At 49.3% G+C, this 20164-nt stretch overlaps 11 protein-coding genes across 11 annotated transcripts; 7 read left to right on the top strand and 4 right to left on the bottom strand.

Moving 5' to 3' along the window:
• Positions 1-25: 25 nt before the first annotated feature.
• VTN77DRAFT_6027 (uncharacterized protein) lies at positions 26-845 on the top strand (the record flags this gene model as incomplete). The annotated part of the gene is made up of 3 exons (XM_069422260.1): positions 26-112; positions 219-405; positions 502-845. The coding sequence occupies 3 exons, from the start codon at positions 26-28 to the stop codon at positions 843-845; spliced, it is 618 nt and encodes a 205-aa protein (XP_069276429.1).
• A 1742-nt stretch (positions 846-2587) lies between these two features.
• On the top strand, positions 2588-2904 carry VTN77DRAFT_6026 (uncharacterized protein; the record flags this gene model as incomplete). The annotated part of the gene is made up of 2 exons (XM_069422259.1): positions 2588-2786; positions 2837-2904. The coding sequence occupies 2 exons, from the start codon at positions 2588-2590 to the stop codon at positions 2902-2904; spliced, it is 267 nt and encodes an 88-aa protein (XP_069276428.1).
• A 635-nt stretch (positions 2905-3539) lies between these two features.
• Positions 3540-4058, bottom strand: VTN77DRAFT_6025 (uncharacterized protein; the record flags this gene model as incomplete). The annotated part of the gene is made up of 1 exon (XM_069422258.1): positions 3540-4058. The coding sequence occupies one exon, from the start codon at positions 4056-4058 to the stop codon at positions 3540-3542; it is 519 nt and encodes a 172-aa protein (XP_069276427.1).
• A 325-nt stretch (positions 4059-4383) lies between these two features.
• On the top strand, positions 4384-5076 carry VTN77DRAFT_6024 (uncharacterized protein; the record flags this gene model as incomplete). Its single annotated transcript, XM_069422257.1, has 1 exon — positions 4384-5076. The coding sequence occupies one exon, from the start codon at positions 4384-4386 to the stop codon at positions 5074-5076; it is 693 nt and encodes a 230-aa protein (XP_069276426.1).
• A 239-nt stretch (positions 5077-5315) lies between these two features.
• Positions 5316-6944, bottom strand: VTN77DRAFT_6023 (uncharacterized protein; the record flags this gene model as incomplete). The annotated part of the gene is made up of 3 exons (XM_069422256.1): positions 5316-6093; positions 6155-6848; positions 6911-6944. 3 exons carry the CDS (start codon positions 6942-6944, stop codon positions 5316-5318), a joined length of 1506 nt encoding a protein of 501 aa, XP_069276425.1.
• Positions 6945-7168: 224 nt separating this feature from the next.
• VTN77DRAFT_6022 (uncharacterized protein) lies at positions 7169-7930 on the top strand (the record flags this gene model as incomplete). Its single annotated transcript, XM_069422255.1, has 4 exons — positions 7169-7267; positions 7327-7551; positions 7619-7739; positions 7812-7930. 4 exons carry the CDS (start codon positions 7169-7171, stop codon positions 7928-7930), a joined length of 564 nt encoding a protein of 187 aa, XP_069276424.1.
• A 1373-nt stretch (positions 7931-9303) lies between these two features.
• Positions 9304-10311, top strand: VTN77DRAFT_6021 (uncharacterized protein; the record flags this gene model as incomplete). Its single annotated transcript, XM_069422254.1, has 3 exons — positions 9304-9531; positions 9605-10193; positions 10253-10311. The coding sequence occupies 3 exons, from the start codon at positions 9304-9306 to the stop codon at positions 10309-10311; spliced, it is 876 nt and encodes a 291-aa protein (XP_069276423.1).
• Positions 10312-11314: 1003 nt separating this feature from the next.
• On the bottom strand, positions 11315-11960 carry VTN77DRAFT_6020 (uncharacterized protein; the record flags this gene model as incomplete). The annotated part of the gene is made up of 2 exons (XM_069422253.1): positions 11315-11524; positions 11727-11960. The coding sequence occupies 2 exons, from the start codon at positions 11958-11960 to the stop codon at positions 11315-11317; spliced, it is 444 nt and encodes a 147-aa protein (XP_069276422.1).
• A 2131-nt stretch (positions 11961-14091) lies between these two features.
• Positions 14092-15527, bottom strand: VTN77DRAFT_6019 (uncharacterized protein; the record flags this gene model as incomplete). The annotated part of the gene is made up of 2 exons (XM_069422251.1): positions 14092-14974; positions 15034-15527. 2 exons carry the CDS (start codon positions 15525-15527, stop codon positions 14092-14094), a joined length of 1377 nt encoding a protein of 458 aa, XP_069276421.1.
• A 2566-nt stretch (positions 15528-18093) lies between these two features.
• Positions 18094-18656, top strand: VTN77DRAFT_6018 (uncharacterized protein; the record flags this gene model as incomplete). The annotated part of the gene is made up of 2 exons (XM_069422250.1): positions 18094-18098; positions 18194-18656. The coding sequence occupies 2 exons, from the start codon at positions 18094-18096 to the stop codon at positions 18654-18656; spliced, it is 468 nt and encodes a 155-aa protein (XP_069276420.1).
• Positions 18657-18724: 68 nt separating this feature from the next.
• On the top strand, positions 18725-20039 carry VTN77DRAFT_6017 (uncharacterized protein; the record flags this gene model as incomplete). Its single annotated transcript, XM_069422249.1, has 6 exons — positions 18725-18838; positions 18919-18953; positions 19013-19086; positions 19151-19369; positions 19434-19771; positions 19833-20039. The coding sequence occupies 6 exons, from the start codon at positions 18725-18727 to the stop codon at positions 20037-20039; spliced, it is 987 nt and encodes a 328-aa protein (XP_069276419.1).
• Between the last annotated feature and the right edge of the window lie 125 nt (positions 20040-20164).

Genomic DNA, 20164 nt, shown 5'->3' with positions numbered 1-20164 from the left:
CGCAGCGAACGAACCAGCCTCCAATATGATCTCTCTTCTCGTCCTCGTTTTCTTGGTTCACCTGGCCATTTACCTCGTCAATACGATCGGCGCAAGCACGATCGACAATCTGGTACGCTCTCACACTCTTCAACGTCACCGGGATAGCCCACCGTTCTGCGCTAGAAAATTTCCAGTCCTTTGATTATGCAGCCAGCTGACTTCTATGGATACTGCAGCTATGGATCCTCTACCTGAAACTGCCGACTCCCCTCTCGAGAGACGCCCGAGAACACTACCGGCTGAAGCGCGAGGTTGTCCAGCTCAAACGGGAGATGAACGCCACCAGCTCACAGGATGAATTTGCGAAATGGGCCAAACTTAGGAGGCGACATGACAAGGCCTTGGAGGAATATGAGGCGAAGAGTTCGTATCCGTTGCGTGTCTACTGGGCTGCTAGCCATCTAGGCTGGGTCACTTGAAAGATTCCTAGACTGACTCTGCCTGCTTGGATATCAACAGACAAAGCCCTCCTCGCCAAGAAGACTTCCTTCGACTGGACGGTGAAGACGGCCCGTTGGCTGAGCACGAATGGCTTCAAGCTGTTCCTCCAGTTTTACTACGCCAAAACTCCCATGTTTGAACTGCCGCCCGGCTGGGTGCCCTACTCGGTGGAATGGGTGCTGTCTTTCCCACGGGCGCCTCTCGGCACCGTCAGCATCCAAGTCTGGAGCACTGCGTGTGCGACGGTGATAACTCTTACGGGCGAGGGCGTGGCGTCTATGATGGGAAAGGCACAAGCGCGGAAAGCGCAGCCTATCTCGTCAGGCCAGAAACCTGAAGCGACATCCAAGAAGGAGTTATAGGTAATAGAAGGCGCAAGGGGAAACGGGGAGAGATGAATATTATAACTTTAATTCATTCCGTCATGCCATGAAGACTGATGATAAAACATCCATGTAGCCTTCATGCCTACAAATTCAGTAAACGTCGTCTGATCTTGATCTTATGTTCGTCAGATATAATTGACAATCTTGTCTTCAAGGACCCCTGCATGGTGGCAGGGATCTCTGTGCTTGACTCTATGATTGTTATATCATCACACGAACATCAGATCGACCGATATATCTATATAATATAGAAAAAAAAATATGATATAGAGAGTCCGGCCCCTACGACAGGGCTTCTGTGAGATGCAGGCAGAGAGAAAGTTTTCATCCCAGCCTAGCATCAATCACCGCTTTGCTATAAGCTACAGACTCGGGGGAAAAAAAAATGAGAGTAAAGATGAACTCCTCGCCTCAAGAATGAGCCCCATTGAGTTACCTGCTCCTCGACCTCAGAGAGGAAGAAGGCAGGCAATCGCATGACTATCCAACCACGACGAAAAGCAACCCCAATGGAAAAACCCTTCTCCCCAGACCCTCGACCAAACCACCATTGTTTCCACCAGAACCCAGAAAAACAAGTCCTAGCGTCGGGCACAGTCAAGGACAGGGGAAGGAACAGGGGCGTCAGCCGCTATCTAACTGCTTCTATGGCGGCGCGTTTCCGCATTGCCTAACGAGAGCCAAACCCTTGAGGGATTTGGGCAGGATGTCCGGGGACTTTCTCCCAAAGCTTGACAAATCAAATGATAAGAGGCTTCTCCTCCAGTAGGGTTACTGCTGGAGAGTACCTCTGTGCGTGAGCTTTGAATGCGATTCTTTGAGCGAGGAGTTGAGGAAGGAAAAAAAAAAGAGAAGAAAAAATAAGGCTTGATTTGAATTTTTTTTTGGTTATGGCGAGAGCGGGAAGTCACGTGGCGAGTTTAGCTAAACTAACTGTTTGTGCAAACTATGCAAATAGTGCATTGCATGCATCCTGGATATCCATGTGATCCTTGGTTTTGGTTTGGTTTGCAATGTTTGCAATGGAAACTTGTTGGGAAAGACGATAACAGTTGAAAATCTTATTTTTGCATTTTTTTATTCCAATAGAAAAGAAATTGTCATGACACTCTGAATGTATTTCGCATGGATAAGAAGAATATATCTAAGATTTGACCCCAGAATTTTTTCCCTGAGTAAAGATCTCACGTGACAGATTTCCCAATTGATCTTCGGTCTAAACCACCCCTGTTAGTTGGTTATCACCTTCCAATTACAGTACTCTGTACTTAAAGTTAAGTAGTGATAATGATGGCAACTTGGTTGGAACCTACCAGGCCCATGTGTCGTTGTCTCTCATCAGGCTGGCTGTATTACGTACTGCCGTGGCATCATTATAAAGACTGGAGGCCAGTGGCTCAAAGGCAGCCGCTGCTATGGACTTATTGTATATGAATTTATTAGTGTAAAGATTTTCGAAAGCAGAGGGTTTCTAAGGAAAATATGATTAATTTGCTGAATTCTTATTGATTGTTACTAGGTATTCAATTGGAATCTGTTACAATCCTCTATATAGATTGTTTAGCCAGGAATCGATATTATATCCACTGGAGGCATGCTCTACGTCGCTGCTTCTGCAGATGTCCTCCTCTAGGAGTCAAAAAGACAGCTCTTTTAACGCCATAAGTAAGTATCCAGTGAGCTGTCCTACTTGGAACAGGTCTGTGGCTGGGCCAGTGATGCGGGTTTCTACATCGAGGCGGGATGGTTCGAAACTCACCCGAGACTCTGCGCCGACAAAGACTTGTGGCTTACGGGAGGGGCCCCGACGGTCCAGGTTGTTTTCAAATGATCGAAGATTAGCGGTGGACAAGTTGGAGGTTCTATCGAAGTCTATAACAGGAACGCGAATGGGACTCCAATCTCCTCCATTCTCGGGTACTATCTAACCTGCCTTACGCTATAGACTCGCTAACTGATAGCGATAGGTAATCTTCCCTGTCCCTGCAGCCGCACCACAAAATATCCCACTTACTCGCGGACAGCTCTTTGGTAATACCGTCCTGCAGGGCAGAAACCCAAACGATACGTTCCATCTCGACCTTGACGATTTTCGTACAATAGCAACCAGAGACATGCATAGAATGGGTTTAACGCCTGCAAGAACGACAAGCGGAGCTCCTTTTATTCCAAAAAGGTCTCCCTGTTGGCGGGCTACCTAGTTCAGATTCTCCAAGAAGCTGGTGTCATGGCACCTCTTTTTGGCCGAATCTGCAACACTCCCATATTTGGCGGATTACCATCGCCTTTATTCTCTTGGGTAGGTAGATGCTAGCTTCATAACCAGATCGCAAACTCCCCGCCTAGACATCAACATTACCTTCTAATAGACTAAGGGATAATCTCATCACTATGTCTAAAGGACTTATTGAATGTGGAGATGGAAAACCGTATGCAGATATTTACAATGTGCAAGGACTATGTGCAGTACGGAGTACATTCTGTTGAATAAAGACCCGCACGTGACAGATTTCCCAATTGATCTTCAGTCTGAGCCACCCCTGTTAGTGGTCTTAGTTATCCCCCTGATTAATGGCAACTTGGTTGGAACCGTCGCCGATCAGGCTGGCTGTACTCCATATTACAGCCGAGGCTGTCTGGCTGGCTGACTGACTGACTGACACGGCATCCCTAGATAAAAGTCACTATGTTGCTATCGATGAAGAAAAATGAATCCATCATTGAGACAGTGACATGTTTCCAAAGCGCACAGACATCATGCAGGGTTAGTACTAGTGGTTGGTAGGTATTACCTAGGTAGTTAGGCTGAAGTTCTAAACTAGCCGAGGATTTCTCCAGTTTTAGACTGCCACTAGGAGTATTTACCCCAGATTTTCTTCCTTTTAGGAAATGGATCTTTTTCTCGTTTTTTTTTTTATCTCTTTTCTTCCATAGGATAATATCCGATCTGGTGACCAGGTGGGTTTTGCGGGACAGGCGGCTTTCCACCAGTCCATCCAGTCTGCCCACTGTCCCAGTCAGTGTCGCGTGCCAATCACCGGTATTATTAGGATTGTTTCCTACGTAGATGGAATTGTGGAGAGAGAGAGAGAAGAATAGAATAACGTAACAGATACCACTACTATACTTAAATAAATGCCTTGCAGATCCCATGCTTTTCTTTGTCTGGTTTCTTTTCTTCTCCTGCATGCAGCTCCAACTCCTCCTGGCTTGTTACCGTCATACACGTTTTCCAGTCGACTCGTGACAATTACACACGCGTACACGCATACGTCTTTGGGGGCCTGAGACTCTCCTGTCCATTTCAGCGCTGTCCAGGTTCATTCACCGCCAACGATTCCCTTGTTGCTCGATCTCGTCTGCTGGTCTTTTCTAGATTCCTTACAACCCCTCCATTAAATATCCTGGCTCATAGATAAAGTCAAAACTATATACGCATCTCAAATCATCTTACCCGCCTTCTTNNCTTGTCCAAAAGTCATTTGAAATCACCACAACAAGGAAAGAAAGATCGATGGATTCTCCTCCCGCCGTAAAGGACATGCTCGCCATGTTGAACGGCCCCCCATCAGGTCCAGGCGCAATCCGCACCTGCCGTCGTTGCAAAAAGCGCGAACCATCCAATCCGTCCCCTGACCAAAAGCTCAAACGGTGCTCTCGCTGCCGCAGCAGCCTATACTGCTCTCGCGCCTGCCAGCGCGCAGACTGGAAGACCGGCGGCCACAAACGCTACTGCACGTTCGGCGCCATGGCCAACAACTGCTACCTCGACAGCCTGCCGTCGGAGGAAGAGGCCATGGATCTGCTGATTGATGCGTACCGTCTACGGGTGGAAGATGACTTTATGTACCGCGGCCATCGTCATGGTCGGTACGCTCAGACTGACGCTAAGAATAAGCAAGACGAGGAGGACAGTCTGGGTCCTGCTGTGCAGGATTTCAGGAAGTTTCTCGATCTGGCGGAGGCTCAGATTGGCAAGGAGCAGCCTGAGGATACCAAGAAATCCAGCATCCTGCCCCGCTGGTGGAGCCCAGAGAAGAGAGCCATCTGCGAACGCCGCGCCATGGGAGACGGCTGGTCCGCTCTGCGCTACGCGGTGGAAAAGGAAGATATCCAGGAGCATTACAAGGACAGCATGATGCCGATGAAGTTGCGCATGCTGGCGGAGAAGGTCTACGGATTCAATGTGATGGAACAACGGAATTGACTGGAAAAAAAAAAACAAAACCCATCATGAGATTATCTCACTGTACTTTTACATTAGAAACAAGAATCGAAAGATCAGACAGACTCCCGACATGCGTATTCACGAGGTATACAGTACGTACATACACGCAGTCAATCATCCCAGCTATGTAGAAAAAGAGAAGAAAAAAAAAGGAAGAAGAGAGACTAGTACTCGAATTTCCCGCAGTCGCTTGCCGACAATGTCAATAAGGAAGTAGCCTACGCCTTCACCTTGTTTTTGTCTTTTTTGGCCTTCTTCTCACCGGTCTTTCCGGCTGGAGAGGAAGTTGTAGCTGCCGCATCTGCAGTCTTTACGACTGAGGCAGCCTTTTTCTCCTTATTCTCCTTGTTCTCCTTGTTCTCCTTGCTCTCCTTTTTCTCCTTGCTCTTCTCTTTCTTGGTCTGCTTCGATGACTTCTGATCATCGTCATCAACTTGCTTGTCCGCATCTTTTGTGGATGAAGCCTCAACGGCCTTCACGGCAGACTCCTTTTCGGTGCCGTTCGGGACAGAGTCAGCCTCTTCAATGGCTTTTGGCGTCTCCTTTCCCTGAACAGGGACCTCGTCAACGGACTTCAGCGCGGGCATCTCAAACTCATATCCCAGCGCCTTCAGCTTTTCTGCCTTGGCACGCCTCCTCTTTTCCTCCTGCTCGATGCTCTTGGCCCATTTCTCCCGGGTCTTGCCCTTCTCAAGACGGTGCTTCTCGATCCGGTTCCAAGGCGTCCGCTTGAACCGCCGATTGGCTCCCTTCCAGATCTCCGGGTGCAATTGCTCCTGAGGAACGAACTTGACTTTAAGGATGTGCCCGTACAGCAGGTAGTTATTCATGGTCTCTGCGACAATCTTCGCGACAGATTTCGAGGCGAATTCCACAAAGGCATAGTGCTTCGAACGGCCGGTGACACGATTGCGAGAGAGACGGAGACGCGTGATGTCACCGAATTGAGAGAAGTAAGCGCGCATCTGGTGTTCGTAGAAGCCGTGCGGGATACGTCTAGACGTAGAAAGTTAGCTAGCCGACGCAAATAGACAAGCAGCCTGGAAGCCAAGCATACCCGATGTAGACGGTACCAGGTTCCTCGTCCTCATCATTCTTCTTTTGTTTCTTCAAGATCTTCCGTTTTGTCTTTTTGGAATCAGGAATGCGTGGAACAGGTTGATTCGGATCGAATCCTTCGTCCTCAGAGGGGTCTTCATCCCCGCTGCCCTCGAAGCCTTTGATGAGCTCGGCCGTCCGGTCATCTTCGCCTTCATCGGAATCCGCGTCGACGTTCGAATCCGACTCTGCGTTCGACTCTTCAGAGGGCTCATCGTCGGACTCTTCAGAAACAACCTCTTGCTTCTTCGGCTTTTCCTTCACACCATTCTTCTTGCTCTTGTCCTGCGACTCCTTCACTTTGGCAGGTTTCTGCTCCTCAGCAGATTTCTTCGCCTGCTTCTTGCTAGGCTTCGAAGTCTCAGTTTCACTCTGCTTCTCGGAAGTTATAATTTCGCGTTCAGAATCCTCGTCGTCGCTTAAGAAATCTGCTGCCCGCTTGCGCGGCTTGACTTTCCGTGCGGGTTCGCCGTCAACCTTCAACGATTTCGTGGAAGTCGCTGTGCCATTGGTCACTTCTTCAGAAGTATCCTTCTTCTTCTTCAGAATCGACTTGGGGGCCTCTTCCGAAGACTTAGCGGACGGGGTGGCATCAACCTTCTTCGACTTTTTCGCTGGAGGGTCGGCCACCGCGGTGGTTGCGGTCGGGGCAGCTAGAAAGTGTTATGACCAGGTAACAATAAGAGAAAACAGTGGGATTGATGACAATGCTTACCCTTGCGCTTTTTATCCTTTTTCTCTGGCGCCATTTTCTCTATCGTCAAAACCAAACGCTCGGTAGAAGTGAGTGTTTGGACGATAGAGGCCTGCTGATAGCAGATGGTGGTGCGGAATATTTTTTTTTATTTTTCTTTTTGGCGAGGCTCCACGCCAAGCCGCGAGCTTAAAGCCCGCCCCGGCCTTAACTACAGCGCGTCTCCACACCAACATCCATTTCCGCCATCACCGCGACTTTGCAGTCCGGATAGGTGTCATGGGAAAGAAAAACAAGGCCAAGGAATTGACACACGAGGAGATATGGGATGACTCGGCACTTGTGAGGTCCTGGGATGAAGCTGTTGAGGAGTACAAGGTACGGCGTTCCATTCCAGTTGGACTCTCACGTGATCTAACCACTGTGGTTGTATAAAGCTTTACCACAGCATTCACGCAAGGGGAGAAAATGTCGAGGAAGTTCTACGAAAGGCAGAAGAAGCAGAACTTGCGGGACGGGATATCAATGAGGTAGACTATGGAGGAAAGCCCATGGACACTGTAACAACCAAAACCGGAGCTCCGATGACGGCGGTCGAAGACGAGTCTGCCAGGATAGCAGACAACGCTCAACAAACTACGCCAGCGGATGACGAACCAGAGGTAAATCAGATGCGATACTTCATCTCTTTTTCTTATTTGGAATTCATCGCCACTAACAATATCGCAGCCTGCCACATCAAACGCAACGCCTCAACAGGAGGAGGCTGCCAACGCTAATGCCAGTGGTGCTATTCCCTTTGCAGCCCCTGGAGGAGCAGCCAGCATGCCTAATGCTGTTCTGGGAGAAGGTGAGATACTCTTGTACTGGAGATTGTGGACGAAACAAGCAAGATGACTGACAAATTCTGTGGCACGAAAAGTCCAGGATCAAGGGCTGAAGAATCTGATGATGGCATGGTATTTTGCCGGTTACTACACAGGTCTCTATGAGGGACAGAGACGGGCGGCTCAGAACATCAATCCCTGTAGCAATCCGTGAGTCGTGACCCAAATCTGGACAGTTTTGGTCTTCGAGTATCGACATCAATTTGCAAACGCCAAGCGTATCAGCCAAGACTATAGAGCTGTTTCCCGTCCCGTGGCGGCTCGCCTGCTGAGGCTTCATTATTTCCTCCCTTGGTCACGAACAGACCCCAGGTTTCATGCAATGGCGCTCTTGGAATTAGTATTTTTTGCAGCTGGGACCCTCGCACAGCCTGGCTGACAGGGACGGATCGATATGTGGGACGTTGGATCCTAACTCAACTTGGCGACAAAACTATATCTGATCCAAATGTATTCTCGTATCGAGGCTTCTCTACGATCGTACCCTGAGATAGAACGACTACTTAGTAGTAATGCTACTCGTGGATCATGTTGAATGCAAGTTATTAAATATGAAGTACTCGATTGTTCGTCCTTTTTTAGGGTTTTAGACGCGGTATGTGAGTGGATCCTTATCGGGAAATATTTATACAGAGCAGATATATCAGACAAGGTCCACAAGTCTTCTGACTGCTAATGACAAATATATAAGAATAGGGAGGTTATAAGCTTCGAGTTATCACACGAAAAGTTACAAAGCGAAAAGAAGAAAAAAAAGGTTATTAAGAAACCATCAGGTTCGCTAGTTGAGACGTCCGTTCCCATTGCGGCAGCCATCGGTGGCTCGTGCGGCGTCCGTGTGGGCGATCCCTGACCCCGAGACACAACTGCGACATCTGCTGTCTTGACCAACGTGGGTTCAGAACAAGCCTTCTCCTTCCCTTTTGAGCGAATCTTGAATTTCTCCACTGCAACAGATCCCTCATGCGAAGAAATACTCCGTACTAAGCTAACACAGTCTAGGGAAATCAAAATAGGTTTACCTCAGACGGGAAATGAGCCCCTTCTCCGAAACTCCATTATACAGAATTAAGAAACACGGATGCTTCAGATGGCTTGTTCAGGATAGATGAAACCGGGACCTCTGTCAAAGCTTCAAACCCCCTTTTTCGTATCTACCCCAGGTACTTCCAATTTCAATGCCAATTAAATTCATGCTGTTGTCCTCCCAGATCCAAGATGCTCGAGAGTCTGCCGCCTTAACTGCCCTTCGTTGCACGGTTGCACCTGGTGTGTTTCTCTCTCCTCTCTCTCTTTTTTTATTCTTTCATAATACGTTCACTCTTTGTCTACATTCATATCTTTTTTTTTGAGACACGAGCAGGGCCTCGAGAATATATTAAAAAAAAAATCTACAAGCAAAAACGTTCCCTTCTTTTTGATACCTGGAGTGTCACTTTCAATTCTTCTCTCGCGTGTGGCTCCATTTGTGCAAATTAAGAGCCTATCGTGCTTCTGGTTTGGTTATTTGGGACGAAAAGAAAAAAGATGGCGAGACTCTTGACGTTGATCTCACTCGCTGCGGGCGTCTTCTCGTTGACCGCGAACGCCGCCAGTCTACCTGAAGGAATTCGACAGATCGAGGTCGACACGACCTCTGTCACAGTCGCTGAGGCCGATGGAAGTTCAGTGATCATCATTGCAACAAATGAAGGCGGTTCCGCCCAGAACAAATACTGGAATGAGCCCGTCATGGCTACGGGTATGGTGCACCAAGTAAGTAACAGTTGGATCTGCAGACTGCACTCTATTGTTGCGTCTTCAAGACTGGATAGCTGACAACTGATAGGTCACTGTTGGCGGCCCGGCAGGCCTCGTCTACACGCCCGACACCATCACTGCCAACGTAGGCGACATGGTCCAGTTCAACTTCATGTCTGCGAACCACACCGCCACGCAGTCGTCGTTCGACACCCCGTGCAAAAAACTGGAGGGCGGTGTTGACTCAGGCTTCATGCCGAACCCGAACAACAGCCTCAACCCGCCGCCGATGATGCTCTTCCAAGTGAACACCACCCAGCCTATCTGGATGTACTGTCGCCAGACGGGCCACTGCGGTAAGGGCATGGTGTTCAGCATCAACCCGACGGCGACCAAGACGCAAGCTGCTTTCAAAGCGGCTGCCATTGCGCAGAATGGCACGGCCAGCTCGAGTTCTAGCTCTAGTGCTGCCGGATCTGCTTCCAGCGCTGCTGCTGCTGCACCTGCTGCCAGCTCGGCGGCCATGTCATCGAGCAGCTACGGCAGCTCGAGCGGCGCGAGCGTGGTGCAGGGCAGCGGCACGACCAGCGATGGAGGAGTCTGCTCCTGCTCTTGTCTCTGTGGCGCAGCAGCCTTTCCAGCAGGTGCTGGTATCGGTGCCGTCGGAGGATGGGGTGGTACGTCTATCCTTAGGCCTTCTATCCATGACTCTTGCTGATTGCTGATTTGTTTACAGGTGAAATCTCGATGGTCTCAGCGAAAAAGCGCTCCTTGATCGATGGTCCCAGTCACTAATTATTAGACCAGTGGTCGTAGCATGCGGTGATGGTGGATGTGTGTGATCTTCGTTTGTATTGCACTGTACTGTACTGTACCAAGAGAGGAAGGAAGAAGGTTACCGACATGTCCTGCACTCACTCACAGTGATACCCAGGTGAAGGTTCATTCGGTAGACTCTTCTTCCTTCGTAATCGTCATCAAAACTCCCTTATTTTATATTCTATATAACCACCAGTTTTGTTTTCTCTTCAGTCAACTTTTTTTCCTTGTGATATCGAGCTTCTTTTCCTTTTTTTTTTCCCCTTTAATTCCTGCTTGTTTTTTTTCTTGCGAGGGAGCAGTGCTCTCCCCAGCAGAGGGTATAATAGATTCGAATCGACTCGAATCGAATGATCGAGGGGCTTGACCGTGTTGTACAAAACCAGTAAACCGAAAGAGCTTATGCAAAAGTTTTCGCTCTGCTGCAATGTGTCAGCGCCTTGGCTACTGTAGGAATTCTAGGGTCAAAGCGATCTCACCCTCTCATTCACCCGTGAAGGAAACAGTTATCAAGTATCCGAGACAGATGGAATATTCTCATGATTTTGATTTGATCTTCTAGAGAATAGCCATCGTTGGTTGGTCCCGTCAATCAGAAGTTCTAGTTTCTAGCCGGAAAAAAGAAAGAAAAGAAAAGAAAAGAGAGAGAGACACAGAGAGAAAGAATAGAAAAAGCATTTTATAGATTCATAGACGTATCTTAGATCTCCTCTACGATCAAGTAAGATAAAGAATAAAGAATAAATAACGGAGTATACTCCTTTTCAACGCACTACTCCACACCACAGATCCATCCGGACATCCATCCCCTGAAGTCGTCTGAAGACTGGACCAGAAAAGAAAAGCGAGAACAACAAACAAACAAACAAACATTTCTTCAAAGCATTGCATTGCTTGTCGGTATTCAGACGAAGGCAAGAAAAAAAAGCACTTTCTTTTCATTTTAGTCCACCGTCTCGTCCTTGGTTTGTTGCTGTCCTCACAGTCCTCCCAGACCACCAGCACCACCACTCAGCAGAGGCAGTCCCTTAACGAGGCCTCCGATGAGCGGGAGTTTACTCAACCCGTTGTCGTCCTGCTTGACGGGCGTGGGCGTGGACTTGGGGTTGCTGGCCACGGGAGTGGGGACCACGCCGGGGGTAGGGTGAGTGGAGAGTTGAACTTGGGCTGGAGTAGGTTCGGCGGCGTCCTGGTATCGATGCTGTCAGTATATAATTTATCTAGGTGTGTGAATGTGATTGATAAATAACGGCAATTGCTCAGGGGATGGAGGTTTATCCTTCTTTTCCTCTCTTCAGAATATAATCTCGTAGAGAGTAAACATGACAATGCACAATGCTTTCCATCCAATGCTATCAATCAAGGGCGACAGGGGCTTGTGCAAGACGCACCATAAAACCATCATCCATGTCATCAGGCATGTCATTCGAAGCACCACCTGCATGCTGCTGCTTCTTCTCCGGGAACACAGCGCCCAGACCCTTGACACCGGCGACGCTGTCGTCCATGTTCTTGCCCATCATGGCCGAAGTAGGGTCCTGGGCTGGCAGGGCATTCGCACAGACGGCCAGGACGACCAGAACGGCGAAGAGGTAGTAGTAGATTCTGTTGGGGAAGCGGGCCATTTTTGTCGATGACCAGAGAAGTGGTTATGAAAGGAGCGTAAATTAGGTTTTCAGGAGAGAATGAATTGATTTGATTTGAAGGAGTGGCTAGGCGAGAGGATAAAATCTCCTACTGCCAAGTAAGTGATTTAAAAAAGAGAGAGCGAGCCTAGGAATATAGAAGAAGAAGAAAAAGAAAGATCCCTTCCAGGGAGGAGAGCTTCAGAGGACGAGTTTTTATACTACGTACAGTAACATACATATGTCCCCGTTCACCCTTCGTCAAAAAGATCGACAGTACTGTACGGAGTACTGAGGAATGGGGAATGGAGACCAAAAAAAAAGGAAGCTCCTTATGGAGATCTCATTCGAGGAAGAAAGGGAGAACCCAGAATCTATCGTTATGATCGTCAGTCCCAGAAGGACTCCGGACTCCTACGCGATTGATTACAGGGTTAACGCTCGTGACGCAACATGATCATCAACTCGTCGATGCAAGGCAAGTAAAATACCTAGCTACCTCGGTAGGTATTCCTCACGAAGAATACGGAAACTGAGTGGTTGATGCGCTCAGGCTGTAACCGTAAGTTGAATGAATGAATGAATGAATGGATCGGATTGGATCGACGGCAGTGGATGGGATTGTTGAGGGGCCTCGATAGGATCTAGGACTAAGTAAAAGATTGTTATAGTATGTACGGAGTGCATTCCACAGGATGATAAGCGCTGAGAGGAGTATCCCTGTTTTACAAGGCATCGACCTGTGTTCGCCCTTGCATCAGGAATATTCAAGCTATCCACACGTGTCACTCCATTGGTGCAAAAAACTACAGACTGCATATCTTCAGACGCCGCTGACAGAGCCATGGCTGCGGCATGGCTGACGAGATGAACAGGCATAGCTTAGTACTATCCTAGGAGATTTTGCAGTCATCTGGAGAACGTCCCGCATTCCAGTCAGATTGCGTGAATGCTACTCAAACCTACGCCATCAACTGATCCTACTCCAGTTCTGTATGTATCTCCCTCTATTGACACGCACAGCCCCATAGGATTCTGAAGCCGACGCAACACGAGCGAGAATTCGTCAGGAAGAAAGATCTTCCTTGGATTCTCGATCTCGGCACGATTTTGACCTCACCTGTCATTGAAAAGGATAGATGAGACTTCGAAAATGCCTTTCATGGATCGGTGCTGGGGCACTTTCTATAAAGAAAGTGCCCGCAATTGAAGAATAAAACGACACGCGCGACTGGCGTAATTAGCACCTGGTCCGGAGGAGACAGGCGGGTGGTTTTCTGGGTGCCAAGAGATGAGTTGGATGACAGAAGAAGATGAGTTGCACGGTGTTGACGAGTCATGGTTAGCCAGCTGAAGTACCATTAGCTGTCGCAAGAATCATCAGCCGAGCACCAATGTCGTGAGGGATCCCTCATGCAGTGCCTTCAGCATTGTCGACCAGAACAGACGTGGAGGCATCTTTTTGAAGTAGAGGCGATGGATATCTTTTCAAGAAACGCCAGGTTCAATTCCAATGCGACGACTCATCATTAGAGTCAACATAGAATGCTTGTGCTGTCATGTTAGTGATCATGCCATCTGAGAAAAAAGAATGTGCGCTTTCAAGCGAACCCGAACCCCGCATGGAAGAGATAAAGCGAGAGGTCGTCGGGATTAGAATAAGCGCAGTCATTCTCGGTCTCTAATCTAAAATTTGCAGATGGAATGGAGGAGCTGTTGCCCATCAACAAGGGTATAATTGGAGACCTTGGGAAGTTGAGGAAGGAAAAGAAAAGAAAAATTGCTGCGGGCGGAAAGAAGCGAGGAAATGTATTCGACGGGGTGGAGCCGATGTCCGTGCGTCGATTATGTCAGCATAACTATCATTGTTTCTTCTTTTTTCGTTACAAGTGATGAATCTTATTGGTATAAGCATGTCAACCAAATTAAAAATTGCAAGAAATGATATTATTATCAATATTACCATTCTGTATCCCAATTACGTAGTCATAACTGCAGAAAGAATATATGTACATCGTCCACTGGGATGGCAGGCTTCGTTGAAATCAAAGTACAAAACCATTATTAAATGAGAGCGAAGGCGAATGTAGACTCAATCGAGTCGTGATTTCCTGCGTGGCGTGTTTTTAGATTAAAACCGAGCCAGGACCTTCTCCTCCACGTCCGACCGTGCCCACTCACTAGAGTTCTCCTTGCTGAGAACTGACCTGGCCTGTTCTGCTGTAAAGCCCTTGGCCTCGACAGCGGGATTGTACCCCAGACCCGTGATCTTGGCGACTTCCTCTGACGAGACCGGGGTTGCGACTTTGCCGTCCGCCCGCTTGTACACCGTGACCACGACAGCGCCGCCCAAGCCCAAATTGTGCTGCAAGGCAGCTGATGTGCCACTGACAAGACGGTTGTTGGCCCAGCCACGCAGATGCCAGACCAGCTCGGCGCATTGAGCGATGCCTGTTGCTCCCAGCGGGTGGCCCTTGGAGATGAGACCACCCGATGGGTTAATGACCATTTTACCCCCGTATGTGATGTCCCCGCGACGGACCATCTCGTGCGCCTTGCCTGGTTCGCATAGTTCCAACGCGTCGATGGTGATCATCTCATTCGCCGAGAAGCAATCGTGCAACTCGCACACCTTGATGTCCTTGACGTTGACGCCAGCTTCCGCAGTGGCCGTGCGGCACGCATGGCGCGTCATCTCGAAGCCCATCAGGTCGATCGAGCTGCGGTCAAAGATAGAGGGGGCATCAGTCGCGAGCGTCTGGCCGGCAATGAGGACGGCCTGGTCCTTTAGATGCGGGCGGGCATCGAGGAACGCCTGTGAGACAATAACGGCAGCAGCACCACCATCGGAGGTCGGGCAGCACTGCAGCTTGGTGAGAGGCTCATGGATCATAGGAGATTTCAGGATTTGCTCCAGCGTGTACTCGTCTTGGAATTGTGAATAAGGATTGCGCTTCGAGTGCTCATGGTTGATGCGGGCGATCTCCGCAAAGTCTTCCGCCGTTGCGCCGTACCTGTGAAGAACAATCCGTCAGCTGGTCTTGCCTGCAAAGCAACATTTGCAGCCGCGTACTTCTCCATATACTCCCTTCCAGCGTTTCCAAACATTTGTGCAGCACCCGGTGCATTCGTAACACCCCTTGTTTCTGCCATCATCAACCCCAGGCGCCCGGTGGGATTTTCTCGGTCATTGAAATAAGCTTGGAGACTTCCTGGGTTCATCTTCTCGAACCCAATTACGAGAACACAGTCAGCAGCACCGTGCGACACCATCGTGCGGGCCATTGCCAGGCCTGTGGAACCGGTCGAGCAGTTGTTGTTGACATTGTAGATGGGAATCTTGGTCAGGCCGAACTGGTAGAAGACCCGTTGACCGCAGGTACTGTCTCCATAAACGTAGCATGCGATGCCCTGGTCGACATCGTCGTAGGTGATATGGGCGTCTAGCATGGCCTTGACGCCGGCTTCGAAACCCAGTTCATGGTAGTCAACCTTGCCCCGGGGCTTGACGAACTTGGTCATTCCCACGCCAAGGACATAGGCGAGGCCGGCTTGTTTCTTGCCCATGGTGATGTTGATCCGACTAGATGATAGATAATTGATTCTCGGAGATAACAAACAGGCGCCTGTCCTGGGTTGATCTAGGGAGATTCGAACAAAGATAGGCTACAACGATAAATTCTCGAATAGCCAGAATCGAAGGAGTCAGAAACAGAACAATGCACCTGCTCTTGAAATATAGATTGGGAGCTGACATCGGAGCGTTGGTTATTTGCGGGGAAAGATGGATCCCGACCGAGGTTCCGAGGCTAACTTAAAGCGACCTAGGTATGTCGGGCAGTTGACGTTGAATAATCCAGCATAAAAGTTTCCTCCACACGATTAGGTAGTACTTGCTTGTGCATCTTTCTCTGTTGTTATTTACAGGAGAGAGCTAATTTTGTCTGTTTCATACCTTTTTTTTTTTAAGTTGCCTGCGGTTTCTCACCGAGGTTAAGCCTCAAGGTTCAAATGTCAACATTCACGTGAGATTGCCGCTGCATGGCCGTTAAGCATGACCTGACCAAGTGGATCACCCGGAGATCTCACCTCGGTGACGGTGTTTACAGAGAGAATGGTCCCATCACGCTTCTGACCGTGAACGGTAGCAATAACCAATACAGGAATGAAGAAGGTGGGATGGAAGGACATACAAACCAGGGTCCTTGACCTTGATCCAATTTCACGTCTTGGCAATTTATTGATCACAATGTGCAGGTGACATCTTTCCTTTCGCAGCCATCTCGTAAGGTAACAGCCTGTCCGAAATGCGTTAACGCAGAATGGGAGACCGGGTCTCTATCGAATGAAAACCAAGGAGCTGCAGAACTGCTGCACGAAACCTGGGGAGAGTCGAGCATGTCACTGTCCAACTTAAATAGATTCCCCGGCCAATGGGCACGACGCCACATCCACTCCTTCTGGCAGCAGTGGTGGTGCGCCAGCACTGATGATTCGCCAAGCTCTGACAAGACAATGTCCAATATCGAGGATTATTCGTTTATTAAGTCTTGGATGTTTGCCCGGGGATGATGTCCGTGGTCAAATCCAGAGTTCCGTCTCGAGCGTAGCACTCACGATCTATGGATTATTTGACTATAACCCGTCCAAGTATAGGGAGTTTCTCGAACACTGCTATAGCACATAGCTTCCTGGCATCTCGGTTGAACCGATCATTTAATGCCAACAAACAACGGGAATTGAGCTGCTTCAATTTGTACGGCCAATATTTAATCAGGTCGCATTCTGCAGAGCCCTTCAGCATGTCAATTGAGGATGGCGTGGATCGACAATATCGTTTTCTGACATTTCTTGGTCAAAGACACTTCAATCGATCCTGACAACTCAATGTTTCGAAAGGCCACGAGATGAGATTCACGTCCCATTAGGCGGTACCTTCTGCAAAGGTTAGTTTCCCTCGTCTTGAACGAGATTGGCCTTACGTGAGCCAAATGACACAATGTCGTCCTATCACCTTGAAGCTGTATGGCGAGGATGATCGTCTGCAGGATCCTCACACACATGTATATAGATCCTCGGAAAATTATTAAGCATATGACAAAGCATAGCTTATATGACCACGAAATTGTCTCCCCAACGGCTTCTTTCCACTTGCACGATGTCTGCTTCGGAGGAAATTAAATTGAGCAGATCCCAAACGAGACTGTCATCCAGATGACCCGCGGAAAACAGCGCACAGAGATATCTATGTTCCGTAGTCGACTTCTGCGCGCGTTGGCTTACCGCGGAAATCGTCGTCACTAGAAATGTTAGCTAACCATCCTTGCCTAGTCAAATCGCAACTGAGCTTGATATTGGCCCGCTCCGTCGGTTCATTGACAGATCAGTCTGCTGTCAAACTTCAACGCCATGCATCTAGCCATGCTGTGGTTAGGCTGACCAGCCTTTAGACTGTCGTGGCGTCCACATTGACTCCCGCTGTCCTTGATATGGCTAAGGCTAGAACCGGCCCTCCTAACTGGATATAGTAGGCTTGTAGACAGATTTGTGCAGCATCTCTTCCTGTTGGACGACCTGTTTGTCTGTCTGCAGCGTAATTCGTCGCTCGGTTTAGCGGGGTAACTGGCCACTTGATACGCTGGGTTCGTTGCCTTAAAGCGGTCTCTGCAGGTCTCTGCCCCTGGACCCAGTCGCGGTCCTGCCCGCCAGTGCGAGACACGATCGAGCTTGTCGAGAGATAATCTGGGTCTTGACTCTTGTGGCTCTTCAGGTGCTTGGAGTCTTGGACGGCGGGTTCATGACGACGTCACTGCAAATCGCCTAATCCCGTTGGAGCGGGCAGTGATCCACACCCGCGCAATTGGCGGCCATGCGCTTCCCGATCAGCGGAGCCGGGCATGTCGGCCGTCTGTGGACTTTTGCTTGCTGGTTATTCGTTCTCTCTCGCTGGCTGGCGAGCGTTGCTGGATTCCCTTGCTCCTGCACCCTGCTCCTTCGAGACGCCTGGTCCTGCATTCGTGCCTGCTCTCGGGGTTGACTCGTGTGCTTGCTGCGGGGGTCTCCTGTCCATTGCGGCCTCCCCGTATACATACACACAGTCTGTATCTGAGACTGACCCCTCCACGGCGTGCGGATGAGGTACGTCGATGTTGCGATTGAGAAATTCTCGTTGCTCTCCTTCTGACGAGTCCATGAAGAACAATGTGCTAACCACGGGCTTTACGCCCCTCCAGTGAACACTATCATCTCGCCCTGCCTTCCGAATCTCGAGTGCTGGCCGCCAGTTCATTTTCCGGACGTCTTGCGGTGACAAACGATCTCATTGCTGGAACTATCGGAATTGCTCTCGACACACCATTGATCTCCGTCAGTGGGATCAGGGCACTAGACAGATATCTTGCGATCATCTGGGCTGTGCATCTCCTCTTTTCCGGCACGGCAAGCAGCAGAGATCAAAGAATCCCTAACAATATCAGCACAAAGAGGGGGGTTCCGCAACCCGATTCATGGACAATTGGGGACGCTGAACGGTCTGCTCGCACCTTGAGAGACCGCTTTGCGTTCCATCGGGTTCCCCAGCCCAATTTCGTCCCATATTGCATCCTCTCCAGTGATATTGCATCGTCCTCCATCAGTGACTGTGATATCGCAGCGGACCCCACGCAATTGCCCCAAATGCGAAATATCCAGGCATGACTCTGAACGACGGCTCCGGACATGCTTCTCTTTCCTCATCATCACCTTCTTCAGCATCAACTGCCATCATGTCGTCCTCCAACCCATGGATCATGGACGCCACCACACGGAACAAGCTGCTGAAGAAGTATAGGACTCAGGTCGCTTCAGCCACTTCGACTGTTTGTGCTACTCTGACAGTGGTATGTAGATGTTACCTGGAAGAGTCCTGAAGCTTCTGATCAAGAAAGTGCCTGACTGACGTGACTCCTTCGTCTCAAAGACTCCGCTAGAGAATCTTAAGACCCGCATGCAAACGTAAGTCACAAAGGATATGATTTGTTGAAGCCCATGGTGGTGGCTGACACTGTTTCAAGTCATAATTTCAAGAACCTTACTGAGTGTGCCAAGTACATCTGGCGTACCGAGGGGATCCGTGGGTATACAGCCGGTATGTTGACACGATATAACACTCGAAGAGACGTCTGATTGAATAACACATCTCTTGTCCCTAGGGGTACTCCCTCCGCTCATGAGTGTCACTTTTGTACGCGTGGTCAGCTTCAGTACCTACCAGGTCGTCAAATATGCGATCTCCGATGAGTTCGAGAAGCACACCGGAGTATCTCCTTTGGTGTATTACAACCAGCCGGGCAGTACTCCCAACTTGGCCACGGTCACAACTTTCACCATTGCGGGAATGTGCGCCGGACTTGCGGCATCGCCTTTTGCATGTGAGTCATTCTATTTTTTTTCCCCTTTCTTTCTTAATGGAGAACTTGAGACTGAGTTTTGTAGGTCCGTTCGAACTCACGAAGAACGTGGTGCAAACCTCCGTTCTCATGTCTCACCGTTCTCAAGCGTCTCCAAATGCTGCGAGAGACCCGACCCTCCGCACCCTGCCGCGCATTGGAACCATCCAGGCGTTAAAACAGATCATTAGTCGTCATGGGTTGAGTGGACTGTATACCGGCTATCATCTCCACGCGACTCGTGACACGATTGGAACGGGTCTGTATTTTGGCATCTATGAGACAGTGAAGCAGGTGATTGCGAAGGAGTTGGGTGAGCAGAAGTCGCCATTCGGTCCTCCCATGGTTGCCGGTGCGCTGTGTGGTACTGTGCCCTGGCTTGTGGTAAGTAAAGTGAATCGAGTGAGGTGGTGAGTTTGGTAAGAAGAGGATGCTGACCCGTTAGACTTACTCTCTTGACACGCGCAAGACCCGCGCTCAGAGCGTCCTCCTCGGAAAGTCGAAGGAAATTGGCGAGGCTTCTGTGGCGGTAGCGCGGTCCAGCATGTACAAAGGACTCTCCGTGTCTCTGCTGCGTACGAGCGTGCAGAATATGATCTTGCTCAGCCTCTTCGAGTATGTGAAGATGAAGATCAACAACCTGGAGAGCTGAACCTTCTTCTTATGGTGAGCCTTGGTCTTGATCCTGGAATGGACCCTGCGTGTACTTTCTCTTTTTTCTTCTTGATTTCTAGGGTACGAGACCTTTGGCGTTATTTCTTCCTCTTTTCTACTGCA

The sequence above is a fragment of the Rasamsonia byssochlamydoides genome, assembly GCF_041956645.1.
Source record: "Rasamsonia byssochlamydoides strain NRRL 3658 unplaced genomic scaffold VTN77scaffold_45, whole genome shotgun sequence".
NCBI lineage: Eukaryota > Fungi > Ascomycota > Eurotiomycetes > Eurotiales > Trichocomaceae > Rasamsonia > Rasamsonia byssochlamydoides.
The sequence above is the reverse complement of the archived record's forward strand: the minus strand, read 5'-3'. Positions and strand labels throughout refer to the sequence as shown.